At 35.1% G+C, this 26,535-nt stretch overlaps 2 protein-coding genes across 5 annotated transcripts in view; one reads left to right on the forward strand and one right to left on the reverse strand.

Moving 5' to 3' along the window:
• Positions 1–1,946: 1,946 nt before the first annotated feature.
• LOC112058411 (ankyrin repeat domain-containing protein 13C) lies at positions 1,947–4,066 on the reverse strand. Its single transcript, XM_024099218.2, has one exon. It carries the CDS (start codon positions 3,710–3,712, stop codon positions 2,381–2,383), a length of 1,332 nt encoding a protein of 443 aa, XP_023954986.1. The 5' UTR covers positions 3,713–4,066; the 3' UTR covers positions 1,947–2,380.
• Positions 4,067–15,545: 11,479 nt separating this feature from the next.
• Positions 15,546–26,535, forward strand: part of LOC112054318 (TLD domain-containing protein 2) — a 180,121-nt gene continuing 169,131 nt past the window's right edge. For all 4 annotated transcript variants that reach the window (XM_052881414.1, XM_052881415.1, XM_052881418.1 and 1 more), the window contains exon 1: positions 15,546–16,024. Coding sequence is in view for 1 of the 4 variants with exons in the window: in XM_052881416.1 (XP_052737376.1) it covers positions 16,023–16,024 (2 nt within the window). In the remaining 3 variants the exon portion in view is untranslated. The remainder of the gene's footprint in view (positions 16,025–26,535) is intronic.

Here is a 26,535-nt window from a genome sequence, read left to right on the forward strand (position 1 = left end):
TCATACAAACTGCATTTAGAGAATCAATGTTTCATTGTGTTAGGGCTCCCACACACGGGCCACCGGCCACAACCACAAAACGCCGCTACCAGCAGATTTCATATATTTTATATGGACTCGCCTCACACGGTTGACGCCGGTGGTCGTCACACGCTACAATCGCCGTGGCTCGCTTCTTGTGGCCCGCACCGTCCACTAAACGTCGACAACAAAACGTCGCCACACGCCACTCGCGCGATTACGATACTGCATGTATGGTTAAAAAAGTAGCAGCATCCCGCCACAAGTGTCGACCACCGGCCACAAGTGGCTGTCGCGCGCTTCAGCTACTTTTGTGGCCCCTTCTTGCTTCTTGTTCGGCGTTTGGGGCTGTCGCGTGTAGCCCGTGTGCGGCGACTTAAAATACACGTGTGGGTATTACGATTTAAAATTTATAGTTGTGTGTAGTGTAACAACACAGGATACAATGGTGTTAAATATTTTCGATGTGTGAGTGTACCTTAAAAACAACAATTTTGTTGATGAATTTGTCTATAATACAAGTCCAATAGAAGGTAATTGGTCTGAGACTAAATGGGATATGATGTTATTAACAAACTTCATAAATAAATTTTCCTAAATATTTTTCAAAATAGTGCTAAAACATCACACAATAAATTAATAAGAAATTCTGAAGGCACAAGGACTTTGAAATGATCAGGTAGGTAAAGTTAACATCATAACCCAGAAGTCTCAGTGAAGGAAATCTCTAACACTGACAATATCAATCACTACAATTATAATTAACTAGCGGACGCCCGCGACTTCGTCCGCGTAAAAGTCGTTGTAAACTTTCAACTACCCTTATCCTACCCTACCCTACCTCTACCCTACCCTATCCCAACCCTACCCCTACCCTACCACTACCCTACCCTACCCTACCCCTACCCTACACTACTCCTACCCTACCCCTACCCTACTCATTAAGGCTGCACTTCTTTATTTATTCCCCCCCCCCCGCGAGTCGCATCGAGCGCGGCAACTGTTACACAAAAATAATCCTTAAAGCATGAATTAGTATTCACGCGCGATGGCTTAGCGTATTTCATGTATAACTTTGATGTTTCTTTACCGATTTTTATGATTCTTTTTTTATTGAATAGGTAATAATGTTAACTTTTTTAGTTAGGGATGAGTGATGAGTGTTATAAACATAAGAGTAGACAAATGTAAATAGAAAGCTCCGAACTGCTAAGCTATCGGGAGTTACACGTGTTATTGTAAGTCAACCATAAAAGATAGACATATATATGCTGTTTTGTTTTTATAGATAATTTTAAGGAGAACATTTCCGTGATACATGATTTCCATGTAGCTTTAACCATTAAGGCTGTACACGCGAAGGAAGTTACAAAATTGAGTAACTTCTCCCGTTTTCTCAACATTTCTCTTCACTGCTCTGCTCCTATTGATTGTAGCGTAATGAAAAGTATACTATAACCTGCCCAGGAGTATGTAGAATATTTGTACCAAGTTTCATTAAAATCCGTCCAGTAGTTTTTGTTTCTATAAAGAACATACAGACAGACAGACAGACAGACAGACAGACAGACAAAAATTTTACTGATTGCATTTTTGGCATCAGTATCGATCACTAATCACTCCCTGATAGTTAATTTGGAAATATATTTCATGTACAGAATTGACCTCTCTACAGATTTATTATAAGTATAGATAATTAACTTTATTATAATTATATTGTAAAATCTAATGATAAAACATTTTCCTGACAAAGAAAGGAAACTACTGCAATTAAATTTGTATAAGAGGAACTATGCAAGTGTGCCATAATGCATACATCAAAGTGTATCCATAGGATAGGCCTTAGCTATTTAAATATGTAATATCAGGCCATTTTAAAATGGGGCAATAACTTGTGTAATTTTTTTTAAACCTAGGAAATGTAATGCTTTAAATTTCAATAGAAAAAGAAAATGATAAGTCTTACAAATAAATAATAAGCAATATAAATAAAATTCAATCTATTCCACACAAAAATAATAAGCAGCAATGTCAAGATGGCTAGTATTTTACAATTTTTTTTGTTGAAATAATAGAACAAACAGATTTTTGTTTAATTTCCAACACTGTTCAACAAAATTAAAACATTCCACTACAAATTTTACAAACTTATTGTATAAAAATTTTCCTATTCAACAAGAAGGACATAATGGCTGGAATAAGAACTACCGAGGCCGAATAACATAGGGATCTCAATAGAGAGGCCATGTGAAGACCTGTAGTGCTTATCGCTAATGCTGCACAGAGCCCTACCACACTTAACTTCACGCTGCCAAATTGGTCTTTCACTAATTTCAAACAGTGTTAGAATATCAAAGCGTCATAAATCAGGAAAACGTAACGGATCTTCCACATAATCATCCGGTATAACGAACAACTCTTCAGGTATGTCATCGCGAAAATCAAACTTTTGAAATGTTATTTTTGCAGTGACCGTTGGCAAAATTGGTATATCTATTTTCACCGGAAATCCTTTTGGTAATTTCATAGCCACAAATTGACGTAATTTAGCAAAGTGCTTAAATGGAGCAATCACTTCGAGCACATTCAAGAGCATTTCGACACTCAAAGGAAAGTCATCGCTCATGGCAATCATAGCTCGGAAATTCCTGGTAGACTCTTTGTAAACCAGCTCTCTACCAAGACTGGGGTATTCTCCCACAGGCGCAGATATGTAAGACGACCATTCAATGGCGCTCTCTGGTGGAGGATTCAGAGAGGCACGTCTAACTGGCTCTCCATTAGTATCTAAGTTTTGTGTATTTCCTTTAGTCAAACTTTCTAATATAGCTTTATTTTTTTGCAAATCATCAGTAGACAAATGCTCTCTCCTCTTACGGGACTCAAGGACAATGCCTGTGATAGTGTAAATGTCACTTTTGTATAGGCCAGCCACTGTCTCCTTTCTATCTTCTCGGAAAATCCAACCAGACTGAGCTCTAGAAAAGTTAATGGCTTTGGTGGACATGGTAGCGGCTAAAATATCACTTGACATGAGTATGTCCACCTCATCCTCTATCTCATTTTCTGTCTCTTCATAGCGCACCCGTTGGTACACTTTTACTTTGTTATCTATCACAGTCAGAGACTCGCTGGGTGGCTTTTCTCCCTGAAATATGAAAGATATGTCTCCTCTTTCCCACTTCATATCTGAAAAGTCAACCAGAGTGGTGTCCAGCCTGATTCCAGAACCAGATTTGTAAATCTTGCAAACGTCGGAGGGCAATATTCTGGAGACTAATGGAACCCACGAATGAAAGTCCCATTTCAATTCCATGTAGAAGTTTTGTATCTGGGACAGAGCTTTAATGAGATCGGGTCGCCTGACTTCCATTTGCTCTCGCGCCTGTTGTTTGAGCTTGCGCACCAGCGACGAGATGGTCTGGCGGTCGCCGTAGCTGACCGCCTCGGCGAGCGGCGACCAGCCGGCGAAGTTCTTCACCTTGACGGGCGCGCCGTGAGCCAGCAGCAGCTGCACACACTCCTTGCGGCCCAGCATCACGGCGAGGTGCAGAGCTGTGTTCCCATGCTTGTCCTTGCGCGTCACGTCGTGGAATCTCAGCAATGAGGACAGCTTCCGCACGTCGCCACCGAATACGCACTCGTGTAGCGGATACGTCTCATCATCACCGTTACAAATCAAAGTAGACATCGTGCATTGATATATTTTTTTTAAGTCATCACTAAACAAGTTGCACTGTTGTAGCTCAAAAATATTGGTAGCACAAAGATTGATCGTCTAATCAATGCGATAAGATTAGAATTGAATGGAGATGCTATCACTGTTACATTTTTTTCTTCTCGACAAATTCATAGTATTAAATATATATTTACTCAAAACAACACTTTATTGTTGATTTTATATTTAATATGGAAACGTCATTTTAAACTGTAGAGCTGTGAGCACTATTGTAACAAATTATTTAATGAATAAAATACATCGAACCAACAATGCAAGATTGGTTGAAAAAGACAGTTTGCTTGGTTTGGTTTGACTTTCGTCTGAGTTTGACACTGACACACTTGACGGGATTGACAGATAAAATAAAGCTTGGGCCACAGACTGTTTTTGAAAGTGTAGACAGAGATTGTAGTGCTCCTGAGTAAATATGTTCCTTGTTGTAGTACCCTTAGACCATTAATAACAGGACTTGGTTCACTAACCGTTACCCCTCTGGCAAAGATCAAAAATCTATGATCTAATGCGTTTATAAAAACTGTTGCTACAGAATCGATGTTTCATTGTTGTAATCGTTTTCATCGTGTAAGGAGCTCCCTAAAAATGCCGGTTTGTGTAGTTAAATGGCATAAAAAACGGCCAAAAACTTGTAGTTTAGTCAAAGATGGAGTAACGTTTCATTTGAAAGTATTTTAACCTTAATTTTATCAAATTTTTAATAAAAACAATTTATAAAAAGAATCGATTCTTTTGACGAAACAGCCAAACATCGATCAGTATGTCTATGTATTTAATCTGTGGATAGTCTAAGCAAAGTCACAGTAAATATATATACAAGCAGTAGTTTGACTTCATACTAGAGGTCGAAACGCGAGCTATACCTACGCACCTCGAACTCAGGGCGTGCGTGGGGTGCATCTTTTTTAGGGTTCCGTAGTCCACAAGGAACCCTTATAGTTTCATCATGTCCGTCTGTCCGTCCGTCCGCAGTTTAGCGCAGTGGCTATTAATACTAGAAAGCTGTAAATTAGCATGAATATGTAATATATAAATGTAAACAAAGTCGTACAATAAAATCTTGAAAATAATTTTTTTTAGGGTCTCCCCCTACATGTAAAGTGGGGATGAATTTTTTTTTGTTTTTTTATTTCACAGTGTGGGGTATCGTTGGATAGGTCTTTGAAAGTTGCAAGGGGCCATTAACATATTTTGATTTAGGGATCCGTTTGTAAAATATTAAGCTTTTAAGAGCTAATTTTTGTTAGAGTCAAGTGTCCCCAGCCTCTACCGGCTAAATGGTTATTCATAGGCTATTAAGCCTATTAGTTAACGGCTAAGCAATTGCTATTTATCGAAAAATAGTCGACCAACTTAAAAAACTTTAAAAAGATAAGATTAAGACTAAAAAGATTTAATAAGAGTATGTATTTAATATACGTCTATAAAGTGGTAAAAAGATAATAAAAAAAATGTTTTTAGGGTTCCTTCCCTACATGCCAAGTCAGGATGAATTTTTTATCGTCTATTCTATAGTGTGGGGTATCGTTATCGGTATTTTTGTGCATTACATAAGGGATTAAAGAGCTAACATAATCTACGGAACCCTACACTGCGCGTGGCCCGACACGCACTTGACCGGTTTTTTATTATTTGGTCAAGTAGTATGGAGGTAATACTTAGATGGCATCACCAAAATAAACATATGAGTACGACCTATCCTTCAAGGTCATTGATTAGTATCAGCCTTGTTTAAATCTACCAATCAAAAAACAACACGCATTTTATTGTACACTTCCTATTTTACTACAATTTTCAAAGTATTTTATTTGTTTACATAAAAAAAGTATATTTACAATAAGAAAACTAAATGGAAATACAAAGTTGGCAAATGTAATTAAAATGCCGGAGGCAGGCAGCGCTATCGCATGCTTACGTACCGCGCGGCTGTAGGTAATTATTTCAAAAATACGGCCGAGTTACAAAACTGCTTGTATATATTTTTACTGTGGCAATGTGTTTGTTAGTGTGTGTAAAAATTACGCGCGTGTGTATTGCGAGTCAAATTTATAGTTATGTGTAGTGTATGGACACAGAATATACTTAATGGTGTTAAATGTTTTCGATGTGTGAATTTACCTCGTCCCCCTCAAAAAATTACAGACTTTTTGTTGGTGAATTTGGGTGCGAACCACGTCCAGTTATTAATGGTCTAAGGTAGTACCTCTAAAAAGTCCAGAAACTGTAAGATATGTTTAAAATCACGTTTTTTTCATTTATAGTTAATTTAATATAATAATATAATTTATATTTTGGAATTATTAGCATTATACATAGATTTACGAATCAGTACTGGCATTATATAAGTTTAACATTTTTAATTAAACTTAGAAAAGATGTTATCAAAATGTTAAAAAATGTTATCATCGCCATCTAATGCGAACTCAGACCAATTATCGTTGGACTTGTATCGCACTCAAATTCACCAAGAAAATTGTCTGTTTTTTAGGGGGGCGAGGTAAATTCACACGTCGAAAATAATATGTCCTGTGTCCTTACACTACACACAATAATAAATTTAAATCGTAGTGTATTATGATTTAAATTATAATTTAACAATTTATATTTATTATTAATTATTTATAATTAAATTTATATTTTTTTTAAACGTGTAATTTTAACACAATAAACATCGATTCTATGGATGCAGTTTGTGTGTAAACGATTACACCGAATCTTTGTACACGATCATATACTTTTGACAGTTCATCCAAAAGGTAAAACCGTAAAATCTTACTATAGTATGCGCGTTATCATCTGAGTCGTCCGGTCATAAAAGTCAAAAAAGATAGGAATGTGCAGCGCGCCTACCTGCGCACCCTAATTATCGATAAACGGCTACCTGCGCACGTGCTAATGATGAGTCAATAATGATATTGACGATTTTGATAAAAGTGTGTTGAAGCGAACTGTAGCTTCATTTTATGAGAATGGAGAGTATCCATCCGTGGCGAAAATTTTAGAAAAATTCCGTGAACAATTACCCGATTTTAAATGCGGCAACACTTCAATGAGAATACTACTGAAGGAGGTTGGGTTCCAGTATAAGAAAAATAGCGAAGGACGTAAATATTTAATGGAAAGAACTGATATTGTTTGTGCTAGAATGGACTTTTTAAGGAAATTGGATTTACTTAGAAGAACTAACGATCAGCGACCACGTTTCTATCTAGACGAAACATGGATTAATCAAAACCATGCAAGAAAGAGGATGTGGCTTGGAAGCAACGATGAAGGAGGTTTCAAGAATCAGCCTGTGGGAAAAGGCCAAAGATTAATAGTTTGCCATGCGGGTTCTGCAAGGACTGGCTTCGTTCCAGATGCGAAGCTAATATTTAAAGCGGTGAAATCAAAGGATGCTGATTACCACACAGAAATGGATGGCGAAACATATATGGCATGGTTTTCCGAATTCCTGAATCTACTTGAAGAGCCCTCAGTTATAATTGTCGATAACGCAAGCTATCATTCGATACAGTTGGAAAAGATACCCACAAGAAACACGAGGAAAGCTGAAATTCAAGAATGGTTGACAAAGAAAAAGATTCCATATTCCAGCAACGAAATTATTGAAGAATTAATAAGAAAAGTAAAAGCCAGTAACCCGCAGAAGGTCTACGCTTTAGACCATCTGGCAAATGAACGAGGTCATGAAGTAATAAGGCTCCCTCCATATCACTGTCAATATAACCCAATAGAATTAATTTGGGCACAAGTAAAGGGAGAAGTTGCGAAGAATAATAATACCTTCAAGATAGCAGATGTCGAAAATCACCTCCACCGAGCCATAGAAAATGTCACACGAGAAGACTGGGCCAAATGTGTTAGGCATGCCGAAGAACTTCAAAACAAAGATTTACAAAAAGCTCTAATTAGAGATCACGCGCCGCTTATAATAAATTTGGCAGAAGACGAAGATTCTGATGATGAAGACTCAGATGAAGATTAATTTTATTTAGTTAATAATTATATAATATGAAATATGTATTATATTAAATCAAATATTGTTAATTTTTTTAATTTTGTGAACAAGATACGATAATAAACTTTACTTATCGATAATATGTCTTTCATTGTTACACCCTTCACTAGACGGCTCCATAAGACCCATAAGTGCAAGCGAGATAGATATAGAGAAATGATTTATGGCCCTAAGACTCAGTTGTTAACGCGCGTACTATAGTAGTGCCACCTAGCGAAGGATAATGTAAAACTTCAGAATTTGAAGTTTCATATGCCTTCAGAATCAGTACTAGAGGTGAGTCGTACCAAAGATTACAATGTATTATTGGAAATAGATAGGCAACTCTAACTTTTTTCGGAACGCTTGTGATAGCGCCATCTAGTGACTAGCTACGGTATTTTTAGTATAGTATCCATTATGTTATAAAAATAATAAAGCATATTTTTTGTAAAGGAGAGATTTTTGATTTTGTAATAGTTGAAGAAACCAATTGAGAAAAACAAAAAAAAAAGACAAAAAGTTTTCTATTGTTACCCCCAGGCTTGAACTCAGGACTGTTCGATCGTACCTTTGTTATGCACCACTAGGCCAAATAACTATATGGAACATCGTTGAAATTAATGTACGGTTACTGTCTTTCTTTAATAATCCCTTTGCTTCAAAAATACAAACACATTCTTCCTATTACGCGTCAAAATTAAAAGGATAAATAATTCTTTTTTTTTGGTTTTTTTTTTCCATACTTACAGGGTTTAAATCTCTAAAAACATTATAATACATACACACCATAAGTAATTGAATTTATTATCCTGGAATCTTAAATCTAGGATGTAGATGGCGCTGCTTCATAAAGATTTCACGTTCTTCTAAGTTGCCATGGCATGAGTCGTACTCGCTAAAACGCGTACTGAGTGTTACGAGTACGAGTACGCCGAGAGACGCGCTCCAAAGACTAGCTCCACGAGTATTTAGAAGTACGAGCCATTAGGACCTGTAGAATAGATACGTACTCCTAAATACTCAGTGGCCAGCGATTTTACGTCATATTATCTGATACTAAGCGTACATTAATTTCAAACGAGTTTTACGTAGTCATTTGGACTATATAGTGGTATGTACGCAAGGTACAAAAAAATTGAATCCTGAGTTCGATCCCGGGTAACAGAAAATCATTTTTGTCTTTTTATTTTGTTTTTTTCAATTGGTTTCTTCAACTATTTTTGGTTTTTGTAATCCACAAAAAAAAGAAAAAAATTTGCAAACAAAAATATTTCAGTCATTAATTTCAAAATTTCAATTTAATTTTATTATTTAGTTATTTCTTTTAATATTACCTCATGATACTGTCGGGTTACATTAACTTGTTACTTTAGCGGATAAATAATCATACTAAAACAAATAAACATTATGTTTTTAAAATAAGGATTAAAATCAGGGACTCCAAATATTGGAGTATTAAGAGTATTAAGTGTATACTGCGTTAAAAAATCGGTCTTATGTTTGATAAAATAAAGACAATTTTTCATTGGCAATGGGACGTCACTCACACATTCTTAAACGAACGCGTCCGGGAACGCGTCTCGCGATGTTTTGTCTGTTGGAGTATGAAGTGTTTATTGTGTTGAAAAACCGGTCTTATGTCTAGACAACAAAGTCTATTTTCTTTCGGCATTGATAGAAGTCTCTCACTCACACATTACTAATCGAACGCGTCTCTGAACACGTCCTGCATTGGTTGGACCGTTAGAGTATTTGCGAGTATTGGACTCGCACTCCGTTGACGTCTTGCGCTCCTCGGTACTCGGTACTTCTAAATACGCTTAATACGTGTATAAGTCCCTGCTCCGTACTCGTACGCCATACGTCTTCCAACAAACCTAGTGTTAAGACCTGCTCCAGTATATACGCCTCACCTCTAATCAGTACCATTTTTTTAAAGATGTCTTACGCATTCCAACCAATACTGTCATATTGATATCTTACCTCTATTTAATCAATCTACAGACCTATGGTGGGTATTGTCGGTAGGTTAGTTGGAACTTAAAAAGTGTGAAACTCCTTTTAAATAGGTCTTGTTTCTGAACGATTACGAAACTTCAAATTCTAAAGTTAAAATGGTCGTTCACTAGATGGCACTAATATCCACAAACGGCTAAAAAGATACAGACAGCTTACTTCATAGAAACTGCTTAGCACATTTGAGAAATTTGAATTTCATTCATAATTTTAAAATCATATAACCACAAATTTCATTCATAAATTTATCCTTTATCTCTCTCATACAAGGCAAATCTTCATTAAAAATCCCTTTGCCCTCTCTTTCTATTCTATGTATATGTAGAATGTGCCTACACGGCGGAAACGGAAATGCTTGTAGTAATTTGAAAATGGTTGGAAGGGGTCGTAGGTTTATTCCGTAGTTAAATTGATTTGTGAAAGTAGGTTATGCCGTACTATTTGTGGTTATCCCATATAACCGCAAAATGTTACCGGTCTTCTGATATGCCGGTTTCGTTTATCTCGATTATTTATATTGTTACTAGACTTTTTCTTTTGTATGATAAAAAAAAGGCAAAATCTTTTATTTATTTCTTTAATAAAAATGTAAACATTTCCATGCAGTAAAATACCAAATTGTACAGTTACAAAATTATATGACTACTTCACAAAATATATGACAGATGTCGCGTAATTAATGGATATAACGCATTTAAACTGGATGGAATGTGGTCACTGCTCTTTAGTAAAAAAAAGTTCTGTCTCCTATAAAAATGCTTGAACCCCTTTTTCATTTTTAGTGAATTATTTATAACTTTTGCAATTTTAGTGAGCGGGCCTTCAAATTTTTCAAAAACTATGTATATTCAATTCCGAATCGAATGACACCTCAACCATTTTTATAGGAGATGGAGAACTTTTTTTATACTAAAGAGCACATGTAGATCAGACTAATATGATAGATACACCACCTTATTATCTATAACTAATTTGACTATTTTTTGTGTAATAATTATTTTTCTTTCATTAGGACCCGATTTAAAACACATTGTCCGGTAAAAAATGATGAAATCTAATTTTGAATCGAAAAAACCATTATTTTAAAAACTTGTACACTTATAGAGAGTAGTAAATTAGTATAAAACGTAGAATTGTAGAATTAGGTGGCGTATCTACCATTTGAGTGTTATCCATTATTTACGGGACGTGGCCTTGTCCGGGACAAGTTAACATGCACTCTGAGGCACAGGGTGTAACACCACTAAATTCCCAACTAAGGACTGAGAATTATAAGTCAAAATTTCTTAGATGAAAAGCTCAGTATCTTATATAACCCCGGACCTCGTGACCACATAGTTACGCACGACCACACTTATGTTATAAGTATGTAAGAGAGTTATGTTAACATAATTGTGGAACACTATAACTAAGATCTTCGTATGACTTCATTTTCCCAAGTAAAAGGCAGTGTACAGTGTACCTCTGTAACTGAAGACGTCCGAAGCATAATAATTGACCTGTAAGGTAAAATTAAGTAAATTAGTATTATGTATATAACTATAAAGTATTTCTCCTGGAAATAGTTTACAACTGTCAAAATTATTTAAAATCCTACAGAATTTATATACATAACTAGCTGACGCCCCCCGGTTTCACCCGCGTAGTTCCCGTTTTGGTGAGAATAGGAGGATAAAAATATGCCTATGAAACTCACAAATAACATGGTAAAAGAATTTGGAAGTCAATCAGTAGATCCAGAGGTTATTTAGTTCAATAAATATTAAGCCAGACTTCTAAAGGTTATAGTTTTTGTTAGCAATTTTCCTCTTCTTTTTGAATCTTTTGGCAAATTGGAAATATCTTAAATAGTTTTTGATATTAAAAAAACAAACCCCTTATATTTTAGTTAATTGTTTATAACTTTTGCAATTTTTGCAAGCAGCCCTTTAATTTTTTCAAAAGCTTTTCAAATGTGTTTCCGAAAAAATGACACCTCAATCATAGTTCTAGGAGAAGGAGAAAAAGTTTCAATCTAAATGGTGTTTGTGAACTAGAACTAATGGGGTGTAATGCCACCAACTTTCCAACTCACGGCTGATAATTATAACTAAAAATTTCTTAAAAGAAGGAAAAACTCAGTATCTCATTTAGCTCTACCCAGGATTTGAACCCAGGACCTTGTGAACACATAGACTAACCACTGGACCACAGAGGCAGTCATGTTGACATATGGAACACTATAACGAAGTTCTTTATAATATGACTTCATTTTCCAAAGTAAGGCAGTGTACACCTCTAAAACTGAAGACATCTGAAGCATATTTGACCTGTAAAGTAAAATTTATTATCATGATTTTTTGATTTACCTTCGTCAAATTCGTAAACAATTTTTACCAAAATTATATTAAACTAGCGGATGCCCGCGACTTCGTCCACGTGGTAAGTTCAGTTTTTCACAAATCCCGCGGGAACCATAGATTTTCCGGGATATTCCTAAATTAATCCAGGGTAATATCTATCTTCGTTATAAATTTCAGCCAAATCGGTTCAGTAGTTGCGGCGTTAAAGAGTAACAGCTACCCTACCATACTCCCACCCAACACCTACTCTACCATACTCTACTCAACTCTACCTCTACCATAAGTATCCTATGTTCTTCTCCTAGATCTAAGCTCCTCTCCACCAATTTTTAGCCTAATCGGTCCAGCTGTTCTTGAGGTATAAGTGTTGTAACAAACCTGACTTTCTTTTATATTTATAGATTTCTCAGACATATTAGTTACAAAAATTATACTATTATATACCACTCATAATATTCCCACCCCACAAATGACAAAATTAGTCAAAAGGATTATCAGAGCGAATCTTCTAGTGTAGCCTTATTTAAATATTTGACATCCGTATCTATCTCCTGTATGGAGACAAGTCTGGTGCTGTAGTGGGCTGTTAGTTAATTAGTTAAATCAATACGTAATCTTAACCTACCTTCATCTTAAGTAATTTTTTATGTTCTCGGACACCCTCCTCCTACACCAACAGTAGCATATTCTTAACATTGATGGAAGCATATTGAGCACGCAGATGCCCAGTGATCCAGGTATTCTGAAAAATATTAGATAAGCATTTTAACAAAATATGGAACACCATGTGATATTATGATATACTAACAGACGCTTGCTACTCAACACAAATCCCACTGTGTTTTTCTTTGCAATAAAAGTAGCCGTGTTAATACAGAGTAAACTGTTCCAAATTTCAGTCAAATCGGTATGCAAGCCGCAGCGTAAAGGAGGTACAAACATACTTACAGAGACACACACATTCGTGTGATGATATGGCTTGTTCTTGTTAATTAATAAAGCCTTACGTGATTCTTCCCTCGCTTTAAGATCACCAGATTATTGGACCAAAATATTTGCGCCAGTAATCCCTCCTGTACTCTCGTCTGTTTGTCGACTCCGTTTCCCACTGGGATTTCTCCTAGTCTTCCACAAAGTTGCTTGAAGTAACGGGGTCCACCGCATGAAAGTGAGAGTGGAGTTGAGGTGCAGAGGCTAGAGAGTTACACTTCATTTGTAACTCTTATATTGCGCTTGTCACCCCCATAAACCCCGAAAAATGGTATGGAGTTATAATCTACAGTTCATATTAATTCTCAGTCTGGAGTAGGGAAGCTGAAGTTGTTACACTCCCTTCCCTCAGAAAGCATTTCCTAATATAATGTAATACATAATTACCTTCATCTTATCGTAGGAACTTGGGTTTATATGTTTATCGTTTAAATCTATGGTTCTGGCACGTCCTCCTGCACCATCAGTAGCATAAGCCCGTTCAATGAAAGCCCATTGAGCATGCTGATTTCCAATGATTAAGTCCTTCTTCTGAAAATTATTACGGAAGCATTTTAACAAATGAGGAACATCATGAATATGATATACCTTGTTGTTATTAATCATATAATAAAATATATTTTCAGCATCTTCATTACTATTATGAAGGCATTCTCTGTGTGTATCAGTTATTAATGAATTTATTGCAGCTACATTTGCAGAACCTTAATCACAGATCGTAGCTCTTAAAATAAATCCAGATTTAAATATTGCCTCAATTATTTCTCTAAGAATTCTTTTCAAATTTAAAGTCTTTATTCCATCACAGAGAAAATAATAAGCTAAAGGTATTTTCCAAGATGGAAATAAGCCACGTAACATAAAAACTAAAACTTTATCTGCAACATTATTTGCTCGTTCACCACCTATGTTCCTAGGTCTTCAAAACCCTTAATAACCCCAGAATGAATATTAAAAAATAAATTTTTGTTGACAGCCATTTCATCAAACAACAATATACACTGCAAACCCATAGTCTGTGTGTTCTTAGCACAATCAGCCAAATGCTAGAAAATAAATTCATTAATACCTGGTCTCACAGGTATTTTAGTTAATAGAGAGTTTGTAGTTGATTTGGATAGGAATATTAAATATTTCTGTAAGAATTTGTAAAAATTAAGGCTCAACTTAAATAATGTAAGTGCAAAGATTTTCTCATCATTAGTGTATCTAGGAGATTTGACTTTAGAATCAGATAATCTTAACTGTGAATCCACTAATAATTTCCCAAACTGAGTTAACAAAGGATAATTTGAAATAAAATATTGTCCTTACTAGCACAAAGTTTTGACTATAATTGTTAGCATTTGTAAGTCTCATTGCGCAACATTTCTTTTAATGTTCTAATATTCTGACGTAACTTTTGCTTCCTAGGAGTTTCAAACTTAGCTGATCGAACTCTAGGAATTATGTCAGACTTTCTATGAGGCTTGTGTCTAAAATGAGGCCTAACATGCACAAAGGGATTCTGTGAAGCAGAAGGCAGGGGATCAGGTAAAATTGAACTCTGTAAATATTCGGACTGGGATTGTGAGCCTTGACAGACACTATTTGTAGAAATATAATTGATTGTTCGTTAATATTGACATTTAATGCGTTAGTCTGCATTTCAGGCTATTTGTTTGTTTGTGAAGTAGTAGTTACATGGTCAAATATCGTTTATTCGTATTTATTAGGCCCGATGAAAGATACCTCTAGGAACTTGGAATTTGTAGGTGCTAGAACAGCGTTTTGGTTTAAATCACTAATTTCTTCAAAGTAAGTATCGCAGACTTAGTTAACCTTAACCTATGATTAATAACATAGCAAGGTAAACAGGAATATTTACGCAAAAACAGGCAATTGATCAACCATACCTTCCATCTAGTAACATCAGTATATGGTACAGCACGTAAATTAATAGCTGTTTTACACTTAGGCACGCAACAGCGCTTCATTTTGAACGAAAAACAAAAACACTTTTGCACTTTTACTATCGAACACTGAAATTAACCGAGCACAAATCAAACTATAACTCTTTATTAACAATACTATACAATAATATACAGAAAATAAATAAATAGAAATAAAATCCTTGATAAATTGATTTGTAGTTTCCTGTAGTTCCACTGGTTTCACAGTTTCACTCAAGGAACATATTTACATTTCACTATAATTGCAGCCATGTTTTGTTACAAGGCAAAAATAAAACTTTAATAAAAAGGTTCAGCCAATCACAACAGAGCATAGACTGGCTTCGGTTCCGAAAATGATCGGATAATTAAAAAGGGATGGAAAAGGCATTTTCCATAAACACCACAATGTGTGCGTAAAGGATGGAGAATCCGTTAAATTGACGAATCTTTTGGCCGAAGGCACACTGGCGTGCTAATATCTTTATCTTACATTCTGGATGAGCTTTGTTTTCAATTTTTCATGCGAAAGCGAACTACGAAGTTGAAAAAGAAAGAAAAACTGACAAATACGCGCAATTGATCTATTATTTTTTTTTGGTATTGAATTTTGAACCCCGAGTGCAGTGCTGTTTGTGCAATATTTTTTTTTTTATTCCTATTATCGCTAGTGGTATCTTTTTTCCGTTTTCTAATTTCTTCAAGATTAACATTATCCACTACCTTGCTCAATAAATTTGCCGGATTTATGCAATGTAATTAAATATTATAATTAAATTTATTGCGGGCATATGTATGTGTAGGAAGTCGTGTGTTCCTTTTTAATATCCTAGTGAACGCAAGATACCATTACAATGCTTTAAAATTTATAAACAGGACCGGTGATGGTCTAGCTTTAATTCCTTTTTAATTTTCCTGGTTCTGAATCTATGAACATTTAAAAGACTGGAACAGTAAAAAGTGTGTGATATTATCCGGACATAATGTAAGTATAATTTTCTATAAATTTTTAGTACTCATTAATATTAATGAACACAATATGTATCTTTATCATTACTTTCGGATACCTATGTAATATTATAGAACATAACTACCCATTTGTTAAATAATGTGTCAGTGGGAGCAGTTTCCTAGCGTTAAAAAAAAAGACTACAATTGTTTTTTCATGCATTCACAATGCATGTTATTATTTTATCAAGTAGTTATTTTATTATTTACAATTATTATGAAATACTCAACACCCATTGACCACATAATAATAATAATAGCCTTTATTAAACAATCATAAATGTGTGTTGAGATTGTCGTGCTTTTCAGCATAGGCCTCCCCTAGAGCCCACCACACTGAATGGTTATTTCATTAATTCATCATTCACCGCATAGACTGATTCAATTAAAGTTATAATACCAGGGCAACCAAAGCACGTTCAGTGCCTTTCTATATACTTAGTAAATATTTAAAAAAAAAAAAATTAACATATGTATAGTTGACGAATATAAGAAGCAAACACTCATCTAACTGAACACAAAGTTTTATTCTTATTGGTTTATGAGTCTCTGAGATCTAAGATTATATATAAATATATAACTAGAATCTCATTTAAATCTATACTAATATTATAAAGCTGAAGAGTTTGTTTGTTTGGTTGAACACGCTAATCTCAGGAACTACTGGTCTGATTTGAAAAATTCTCCCAATTTTAGATAGCCTATTTTTTGAGGAAGGCTGTATATTATCCCTGTATTCCTACAGGAACGGGAAACACGAGGCTTCAGCTATATTAGATAAAAGTTCAAGAATTTTCTTCCTTTTCATAATAATTTACTGAAAAGTATAGTCACTACATTTTGCGCATGGCTTATGTTAAAGGAGTGTTGATTGCAAACTCATGTTTAATAATTTATTTCTCTATTCAAATAATATTGTTACTCATTATATAGGGAGACAAATGCTAAAGTGTCTCCACTCATGTTGTTCTCTCTGCCCAGCCAAATTCGGTGTGATCCTATTAGAGCAGCTAATAAATTTCACTTCATGTTTGAATTGTTTGAAAAATAAGACAATGTCCAGTCTAGATTTCAAAATAGCCACTTTCTCTGGGTTATTATAAAAGTTTTTTATTTATTGCTGTTCCCAGGGAATGAAATGGTAACTCCTATTACTTGTGTTTTTGGGATCTATAGGTATTAATGCAACTGCTAAATTTTTTTCGTATATTTTATGCAGTTATTAACCAAGTTACAAAATACTACAATAGTATTCCAAGTTATAGTCACTGGCAGAAAGGTATGAGAATAAAATGGTAATGGTATTTTTTTTTTATTATTACAGGAAAACAAACATCTTTACGTATTACTTAAAATAAAACATATATAGTTGTTGACATTAAGCCAGCAAAGTTTTCACATATAAATTGAGAAACAATTACAAGGTACATAAATAAAAATTAATAGATACACTTAGTTTTTTATTTTGGCTCGTATACATTTGTCTAAGGTAAGGCTTACATCTGCAATCAGGAAATGAATTATCACATTTCCTGAGTGCAGACGCAAACATTCCGTACTTATAAAAGAATATATCAATATGTTGGTATTTCTTATTATATTTATCACAAGAATGTATAATGTATTCCTACTTCTTAGTACTCAAAATTTAAGACTTGATTATGATAAGATCAGTTACTATTTTATTCTCGTTCAAAATCTTCCAGTTGGTGCACATAATTCATTATCACTTGCACTTACTGTTTTATTCTGTAGGTTTTAACTTACAGATAAAAATGGTAAGCACAGAGTACAATATTGGATTCTGTTTAGACTGTACGGCAAATAAAATGGTAATGGGCATTACAATATGAAATTGAAAATATAATGACGATTTATTTTTGATAACATTTTATTTTTTAATTTATGGCTTTATTATTATATCTAGGCTTTTGTTAATTAAGCTTAACAAAAGCTATAAAAATTAGCTTTCATTCGATCTTTCTCACTTTTATCTAAGTCAATTTTGTCAACAATTGCCAAAATTTGGTTTTTTATTTATCCTGAAAAATTACAATTTTACTCTTTAGGAATGGCATTATGTAACCATAAATATTTATGTTATCTAGTCAGGTGCAGAATCTAGAATTGAATAGGGCTTTCTTGTGCAATTAAATAATGAGCCTACAGTAATACACACAGTTATATTATTTGACCAAAATTTTCTACCTCTTCAGTGAGAATTTGTTACATTTGTAAAGTAATTATTGTATCACAAGACAAAGACATAGACCACGTTAAATGTGGTAGAACACTCTGAATTCCAAATAGCAGTAGACTATTTGTGGTACTTCTAGCTTATAAATACACATTGGGGGAATATAGCCTGCTCAGGAAGATTAAGATGTAAAGAAATCCATTGGTCCATTTTCTAAAACTTGTGTAGAGGGTTTTCTGTTGTATCTGGGGTTATTGTATCTTGTATTCATTTCTTTTCAGGCTTTTCAGGGATAATACCAAAATACATGAATTATTCAGACTTCTAACTCATATGTTGATTTTAATATGAGTATTAGGTGTGCATTTTAAGAAATTAAATATCACGTGTCTCAATTGGTGAAGGTAAACATCGTGAGGAAACCTGCATACCAGAGAATTATCTTAATTCTCTGCGTGTGTAAAGTCTGCCAGTCTGCATTGGGCCAGCGTGGTGGACTATTGGCCTAATCCCTCTCATCCTGAGAGGAGACTCGAGCTCAGCAGTGATCCGAATATGGGTTGATGACAATTAGGTGTGATCAAGAGTTACTGTGTTGAACAGTTCAAAAAGAAATCAGACTCATAAATAAATATTATCTGAAAAAAAAAGGGTCATAATTATGCAGATATATCAATGACATTGTTGTTATCTTTAATTATTATTATGTTATTTATAACACATTTGTGTTTTTCCATCTTGCCTTATGTTGTTTATTATTATCACAGGAAGTAATGATTTACTTATGAAGACAATATTTGAAAGTACTGTAAGATTTTTATCATGATAAAAACAATTAATACAATTGGATGAATACTCTTTGAGAAAACTGCATCATGAGTTAGAAAATAAATGGGTGATCCTATGATAACAGGCCATCAGTTTAAAACTGTTTTTTTATTTTGTTGTTTTGATTGTTTGACACTTCAACTCTCTGTAGAGTTTACAGGTTCCTGCATGACTCACTATGATAATGACATGACGGAGTCCAATCAATACCATATCAACGAAATATTTGTAGGTGCGTAAAACAGATAGGGCCTTCACAGTGGATTGATTCTTTATGGAACTGTGAATCTACAATGTAAGCATAGGTGTTGTAATGGTTCCTGGGTTGGGCTATGAGAATATTGATAATATTGATCTTTTCTTTCTTTCATTCAGAGTCTGAAGTACTTATGTGGTATTAAATCCCCATGCCTTGGACAGCCCATTATTAGTAAGTAGATAGTGAACCTTTATTTTATTTATCGGCTAGAAGCAGGCGTTACTTTGCGAAAGTTCATCATGAATAGATAATAATTTATTTATTTTGCTATAATCCCACAAACCCATGCGACAACGTCACCCAGGTCCGACAAAATACTCTCTACGTACGTTTCACCCAGAAACCGGAGCATCATCAGGAGATGTTGACTGTACAACTGCAATTGCAAAGGGTGAAACGTAAAGAGTATTTTGTCGGACCTGGGTGACGTTATTGCATGGGTTCGTCGGCTTTTCGCGGATGATAGCAAAATAAATAAATTATTATCTATTTATTTTATTTGTTAAATAGTCAAAACATTATCTATCTAGCTAAGCTATAATCTTGCATTGGAGCATTGTGATGGTGGGCCTAAGCTCTCCTTATAGGAGAGTGGATATGGAGCCCTAACCCAGTAGCGGACAGTGGAAAAACCATCAATAACTAAAGGTAGATTGACCAGCGCGCGGTTTCACGGGCGTTACTTGTATACCATTATCTGTAGTATAGAGGAGTTATCAAGCCAAATAACAAAAAATAATGCCCATAGAAATCTAATGATCTCACGTATCAATGACGTCATTCTTTTGTGCTACAGTGCTGCAAGTATGCACCTTAAAAATCACTGCTGCTTCGAAAGTAATAATCACAGTTACTGTTACTTCTACAAATTTGCTTTATACTATATATGAATAAATATATAGGTATTTCATTGCTGAAACATCTTTTTTAAAGCACAATTTATTATAGTGTGTGCAAAGTCTAGGATTTAAAAAAAAATACGTTGTTGATACCTTCCTATAAAAGTGTATATACATACTCGTATTAAATTGTCTAAAATATAATATTACGATAGGTACATAATTATGATTGATTTAAATTAATTCCATTAAAGTTAATTAAATAAAAGCCGACAATCGCAAGATAATCTAAACGAGGGTTTATTTTAAGCTTTATCAGAAAGTATAGAAACCAACCAAACATATTATTATATTCCTATTTCTGTACTATTATTATAATGAGGTAAAGTTTCTGGTATTGTAGAGAATAATCTCTGGATACCGATCTCTCTCTACTATACCGATTTTGAAAATTCTTTTACTACTAGGAAGCCACGTTTTTTGTGATTGTCATAGGCCATATTTTATCCCCTTATTCGTACGGGAACGGGAACTATGCGGGTGATAACGCGGTGTGTCGGCTAGTCTTATACTTATAAAAATCTATGCCACTTTTCGTTGTAATTTTATAACTCAAGAACGGGCTCACCTATCAAAACCAAATATTTAGGCTTTGTTCAGACTGTTTAGTAAATGGTTTATGTGAAGTTTGCGAAATCGGTCGAGCCGTTTTTCATTTATCACATTTTTTTGTAACAAATGAATTTAGGGCAGTCGCGTGCACTTCATAGATGCAAAAATGCACTGCCTCCCCTATGCGCTCGATATAAAGCTACGTCGGCCCACAGAATACATAGTTGGACAAAGAATTTACCAATTTTCACTGAGAGTGCATACCCTAGTTAAGAACCTGCACACCACTTAACTAGGGGCAGGGTAGGGTGGGGGTAGGGATAGGGAAGAAGTGCACATAAGTCAAAGCGAAACTTGACCGGGTCCGATCGATAGTGATTTAAATTCTACTCAATCTTAGTAAATTAATATTATTTATCTTATAAATTAATATTATATTAAGTAAATTAATGTATATTTTTCTACTACATTAGAGTAAAATATAAGCAACAGATGATTGATTGCACTGTTTATCTATTTTTTTCTGCCAAAGATACGTGCGGTGATGCGGGCGGTTTCGTTTGCGGGTTGTAGATCGGCCTACTTACTACCTACTAAATATTACCTAGGCATACAAGTCTAATGTTATACTGTATAGCAGACGCCCCGCGGTTTCACCCACGTAGTGTTCGTTCCTGTGGGCAGACGGGGATATAATATAACATATGTTACGATGGATCTAATGGTGACAGAATTTTGAAAATCGGTCACGTAGATTTTGATTTCAATTATAACAAAAAAACGCAAAAATGAAATCTTACCTCTTTCTAATATTAGTTTCGATGTACAGTATGTGAAAATAAGTTCATATAGAGTTTATATACTTACTATTTTATGTTTTTAAGGATTATCACTCTCTATCTCTGTGCAAAATTAAACCGATCCGTTTCGTTTAGTTAATGTTTTTTGAAGGTTTGCCGCGAAACTTAGTGTCTGGTGATTGCGCACGTGATTTCTTATATATTATACCGAGGAAAATATTTAAAATCTTTATATTTTAGTCCAAACTTTATAATTGGCACTTATACTTACACTTTTGACGACCTCCGTGGCGCAGTGGTATGCGCGGTGGATTTACAAAACGGAGGTCCTGGGTTCGATCCCCGGCTGGGTCGATTGAGATTTTCTTAATTGGTCCAGGTCTGGCTGGTGGGAGGCTTCGGCCGTGGCTAGTTACCACCCTACCGACAAAGACGTACCGCCAAGCGATTTAGCGTTCCGGTACTATGTCGTGTAGAAACCGAAAGGAGTGTGGATTTTTTATCCTCCTCCTAACAAGTTAGCCCGCTTCCATCTTAGACTGCATCATCACTTACCATCAGGTGAGATTGTAGTCACGGGCTAACTTGTGGAGAATAAAAAAAAAAGTAGCTTCATAAGTTGATAAACCTCATAGCTGCCAGTTACAGTTGTCGTACTCACTAATCGGAGGAGTTTTTTTTCAGTAATATTTAAAAGAACTCCTTCATAAAATGAGGTCAGGCTATCGTAGGCCCTTAGTCCATTAAGAAAGTAGATCGATAAAGCTAAAGCAGAACTACTAAACCATTTATTGCACTGCAATGTAATTTCAAATCGATAGCAGTGGTGCACCTTCTACGTGGCATGAAGAAAATAACACCCTATGTGGCTGCTTATTTTTAAAATCTGGGTTATCGAGGTTAACTTATGATTACTTAAATCGAAATCGTGTTTACTTGGCTGAATATACCTATACTACTAATATAAAGAGGTAAAGTTTGTGGTGTTGTCCCTACAATATTTGGATCTACCGAATCAATTCGGACAACCCTTTTACTTTTACCATGTGTCATAGGCATATATTTAATATAGGTACGGTAGGTATTTATTTATTTATTTATGTTAATTGTATTGCATGTGGTGTGTACATTGTACAACTCGAAAGCAATCCTGGAATTGACTTGAATTGATTAAACAATAATCAAATTAAATTTATATATGAGAGTGTTTTTAAATATTTTTTTACTCGATTTCAAGAAGGGTTATGTTATTATTCTAACATTTATATGGGAACGGAAGTTCTAATAGTTAAAATCAGTGTGAGCCACTGCGAAGCGGGGCCGGGTTCAGCTAAGTGACAAATAGGGAGGGGCCGATTGTTTTATATTTAACAAGTACATACGTACAACATTCTACACGTACAGGTTGTCGTTCATAGTTTCTAAAATAATATTCAACTGACTTCAAAATCCCAAAAAAAAATCTACACCAAAACGCGCAAAATAACATCCTATCAAAGCTGCCTTCAAAACGATGAGTATCGCGGCGCCAAGTCAAATAAGCCAAAAAAAATTGTTGAAAGTAGATTTTTTATTTGCTTGTAAGTAAACGTACATGAATTATTTAATTTTAATTTAGAAGAGTTGTAATATTGTGAAAGAATTCCATACTCAGGTGGTGAGATCGCAACAAAGAAGATAACAATGGTTATTGTAATTGATCGTATCGGAGATATTGTTTCGCACGGTGTCGATAAATCGTTCTGTGATTATAAAAAGGAGGAGAAAGGGTGAGGTCCCACATCGGGCGCCATCGCCATGCGCCGCCCGCCCCTCGCGCCGCACCCCCGCCCGCGCCCTCTGTCGTACAGTTCCACAGTAGCACGTACCCAGCCCACGGTGCAGACGTGTGCGCGATATGCCGTATAACCCACCGTCAGCGCTTCTTCATGCGAATTTCACACTTTGGTTCGTTGCATCGATGCATGGACCACATTAGATGCTTCTGCACTTCATCTGTCACCAAACATTATTAAGGATGATCTCTCATTGTCATTTATTATTTCAATCACTACAAGTTCGTATCATCATCGTCACTTAGTGATGTTAGATTCATTTGATTGACCGTTTTGTTTGTAACATTTTGATTGATCAACGTTTTTGTAATTGTTACGATCACTCATATTCGATAGATAATGAAATATAATTAGGCATTGATGTGTAGTTTTAGTTGAGTGATGGCAATGGTAGTGCGATTTCTTATAACTGTTTATTAAGCTATGCATTTTTGTATTACACCGTGCTCTTTTGAGAATATCTGGTTGTAAAAAACAAAAATAAGTTCATGGTTCATGATGTACGTTAAGATTAGTAAATAGTATGTTAAATGGCAACTAATTAGCGTGTTTTTGATGGCTAAATGCCAATCCGATAAGTCTTTAGATGCGTTACAAAATACGCTTTAGTATGAGTTTAGTTCCGATTTCCTGGATTATCGACTTGTTACTCGTACGTTCTAGAGGCGATATTTACGTGGTTATACATACATGGTGTATAGTGTACACCCTTACCTGCGTGGGTGTTAAGCAGATACCTCTACATAGTAGAGATTCTCTTTCCCCCTTGTCAGTTTACTTCAGTGGGGGCTTTTGTGTTTTTTTTATACGTCCGTATCCGTTTTATCCGTTGCTTTTACTGTTCAGTGTGATACTATGTGTTAGGTAGTTCTTTAGATTATGCTTTTTGGAAATCTATCGTTTCGGAGATCTACTTTCTTTCGTCCTTTGCTTTATTGATTAATTAATAATAATTATTATAGGAATTCATTCATTATTCAGCAACGAATATTTTTTAGCAATTTGATAAATTGGCTAAAACAACAGGATGTAATTGATAAAATATTATTTTGGTACAATTAGTATTTTCCTTGAAATAGTATAATACCTATTTATTAAAACAAACATTTTCCTTTTAATTAACAAAAAATATGCTGATTTTTAAGTTAATCGATATAATTGTTTAATAATGAAATATCAACAGGCAGTTTGACATACCTACCTACGACAAAGTCTTAAGACATATTTCTTTTATCATACCGTATTGCACTGAAATATTTATTAATCCTAACAGTCGGGAAAACTCCAAGAAGGTTCCAGATAGCCATTCGGTTCTAGATAAACGAAATTCGATTAGTCGGAAAACAATGGGCTTAATTGTTCCTAAAGCCCCGATTCACATTGTCCTGCACGTTTTTTAACGCACCTATACGGTTTTAACTAATAAATAATGACATACGTTGTCCAAAGAACCGTTCACACGACGTAAATACTGCAAAAACGTATGACTGATATATATATATATATATATATATATAAAACGAGTGTGCCACATGACTGAAGGAAATTTCTTTAGCGTCCTCTCAAAGTCCGGTCGCTTTGCCCAATTACACTTTTCGTAACACACACAGCAGATTACTCCCCAAGTCAAGCGTTCGTAAGAAGTTTTACTCCAAAAACGTGAAGAACATTGTGGTTGTGGTATGACATTACACTGTATCTTTAGATACAGGGTTTTGTGGTAACACCCTTAAATGAGTTCCTCACACATGGTTACATATACTGGCATTAAAATTATTTTACTAAGACTCAAAAAAAAAGCCTGAAAAATGCATTTATAGTCCACACAGTTTCTAACAAATAATAAGGAACTAACATTGATCTTTTATTAATAAGAGGATGCACAATCAGCAACCAAAAAACGTCCTCACTAAACGAGTGCCTAAAAAAAATTTTGGGTGGACTTTTCAAGTAGTCTCATTAAAAATTCAATCTTAAATGAAATATTTTGAAGCATAACGTTGTTATTGCTCTGGTGATTGTATTGGAACCAGCTTTGATATTGAACTTTAGGCGAAGGTATATATCTAATTCTTGAAGTATTCTAAAACAGCCAAACACAAATTTAGACGGTTTGTGAGTGGAATGTTCCATAAGACTAGAAACTGAAAAAAAATATATACGGTCGAATTGAGAAACCTCCTCAATTTTTTTGAAGTCGGTTAAAAACTGAGATTGTTGAAAAGATGTATATTTTTAAGATACAGTGTTTTGTCATGGCACGGCAGTGCCGTGTGAACGTAGCGAAACTGTCTGCGCGGAGCGTGCACTGTGCTCGTTGCCAAGGTTACAGGGTGGGTGCGATCAGCTGGCCTTACGTAAGGCGGGCGGCGCCACTGGCTGAGGTTAGGGCCGATCGATACCCGCTTTCGCCTCTCGCTGTCTCCCCGTGATCGTTGTACTCGCACCTAAACTTCATTTACCGACACGTCCTCTGGAACTTGTTTTCTGGTAAACGTGTTTCAGAACGCTCGATAATTCCTACTGCCTTTTGCTACTTTTCCAACGTTTTAATAGTGGTGGGGTGTGGGAACAAAATATTTATTCATGACCATACTCATAAGGTTGGGTGTTGGTTTGATTCATCATCATTATCAACATATTATGATATCGACCGACTACAGGGGCGGTACACTTTTACACACTTAAGTTAGATTGTACAACAGGAAATATTAAACCTCAGAGATGATTTTTGTAGACAGAGATTTTCAGGGTTGAGTTTGGAAGATGGTTTGTAAGGAAAACGCCCACCACAAAAAAAAAAAAATACCGAGTTCTAAGATGCATTAGGTGATCGGTTTGAAGGTGGTGCCAAAAACAATACAAACTATGAGATCCTATTTGGCATATCACCGCCTTCAAACCGATCAATAAAAAGGACATAGGTACGATGTAATATTTCGCTTTTTAGGCATATGCATTTTTAAAGTCTGTTTTTTTTAAAGATTTATTCTACATTTTGTACGTCATCTGCAATACAGTAGAGTCGTTTTTGTTATCATGTTGTAACCTTACAAACTCATCAACGATTACAATCGCAACTACCTAAAGTGCTACAATTAGCTACGATTTGAGAGCC

Source organism: Bicyclus anynana, chromosome 4 (genome assembly GCF_947172395.1).
Source record: "Bicyclus anynana chromosome 4, ilBicAnyn1.1, whole genome shotgun sequence".
Lineage (NCBI taxonomy): Eukaryota > Metazoa > Arthropoda > Insecta > Lepidoptera > Nymphalidae > Bicyclus > Bicyclus anynana.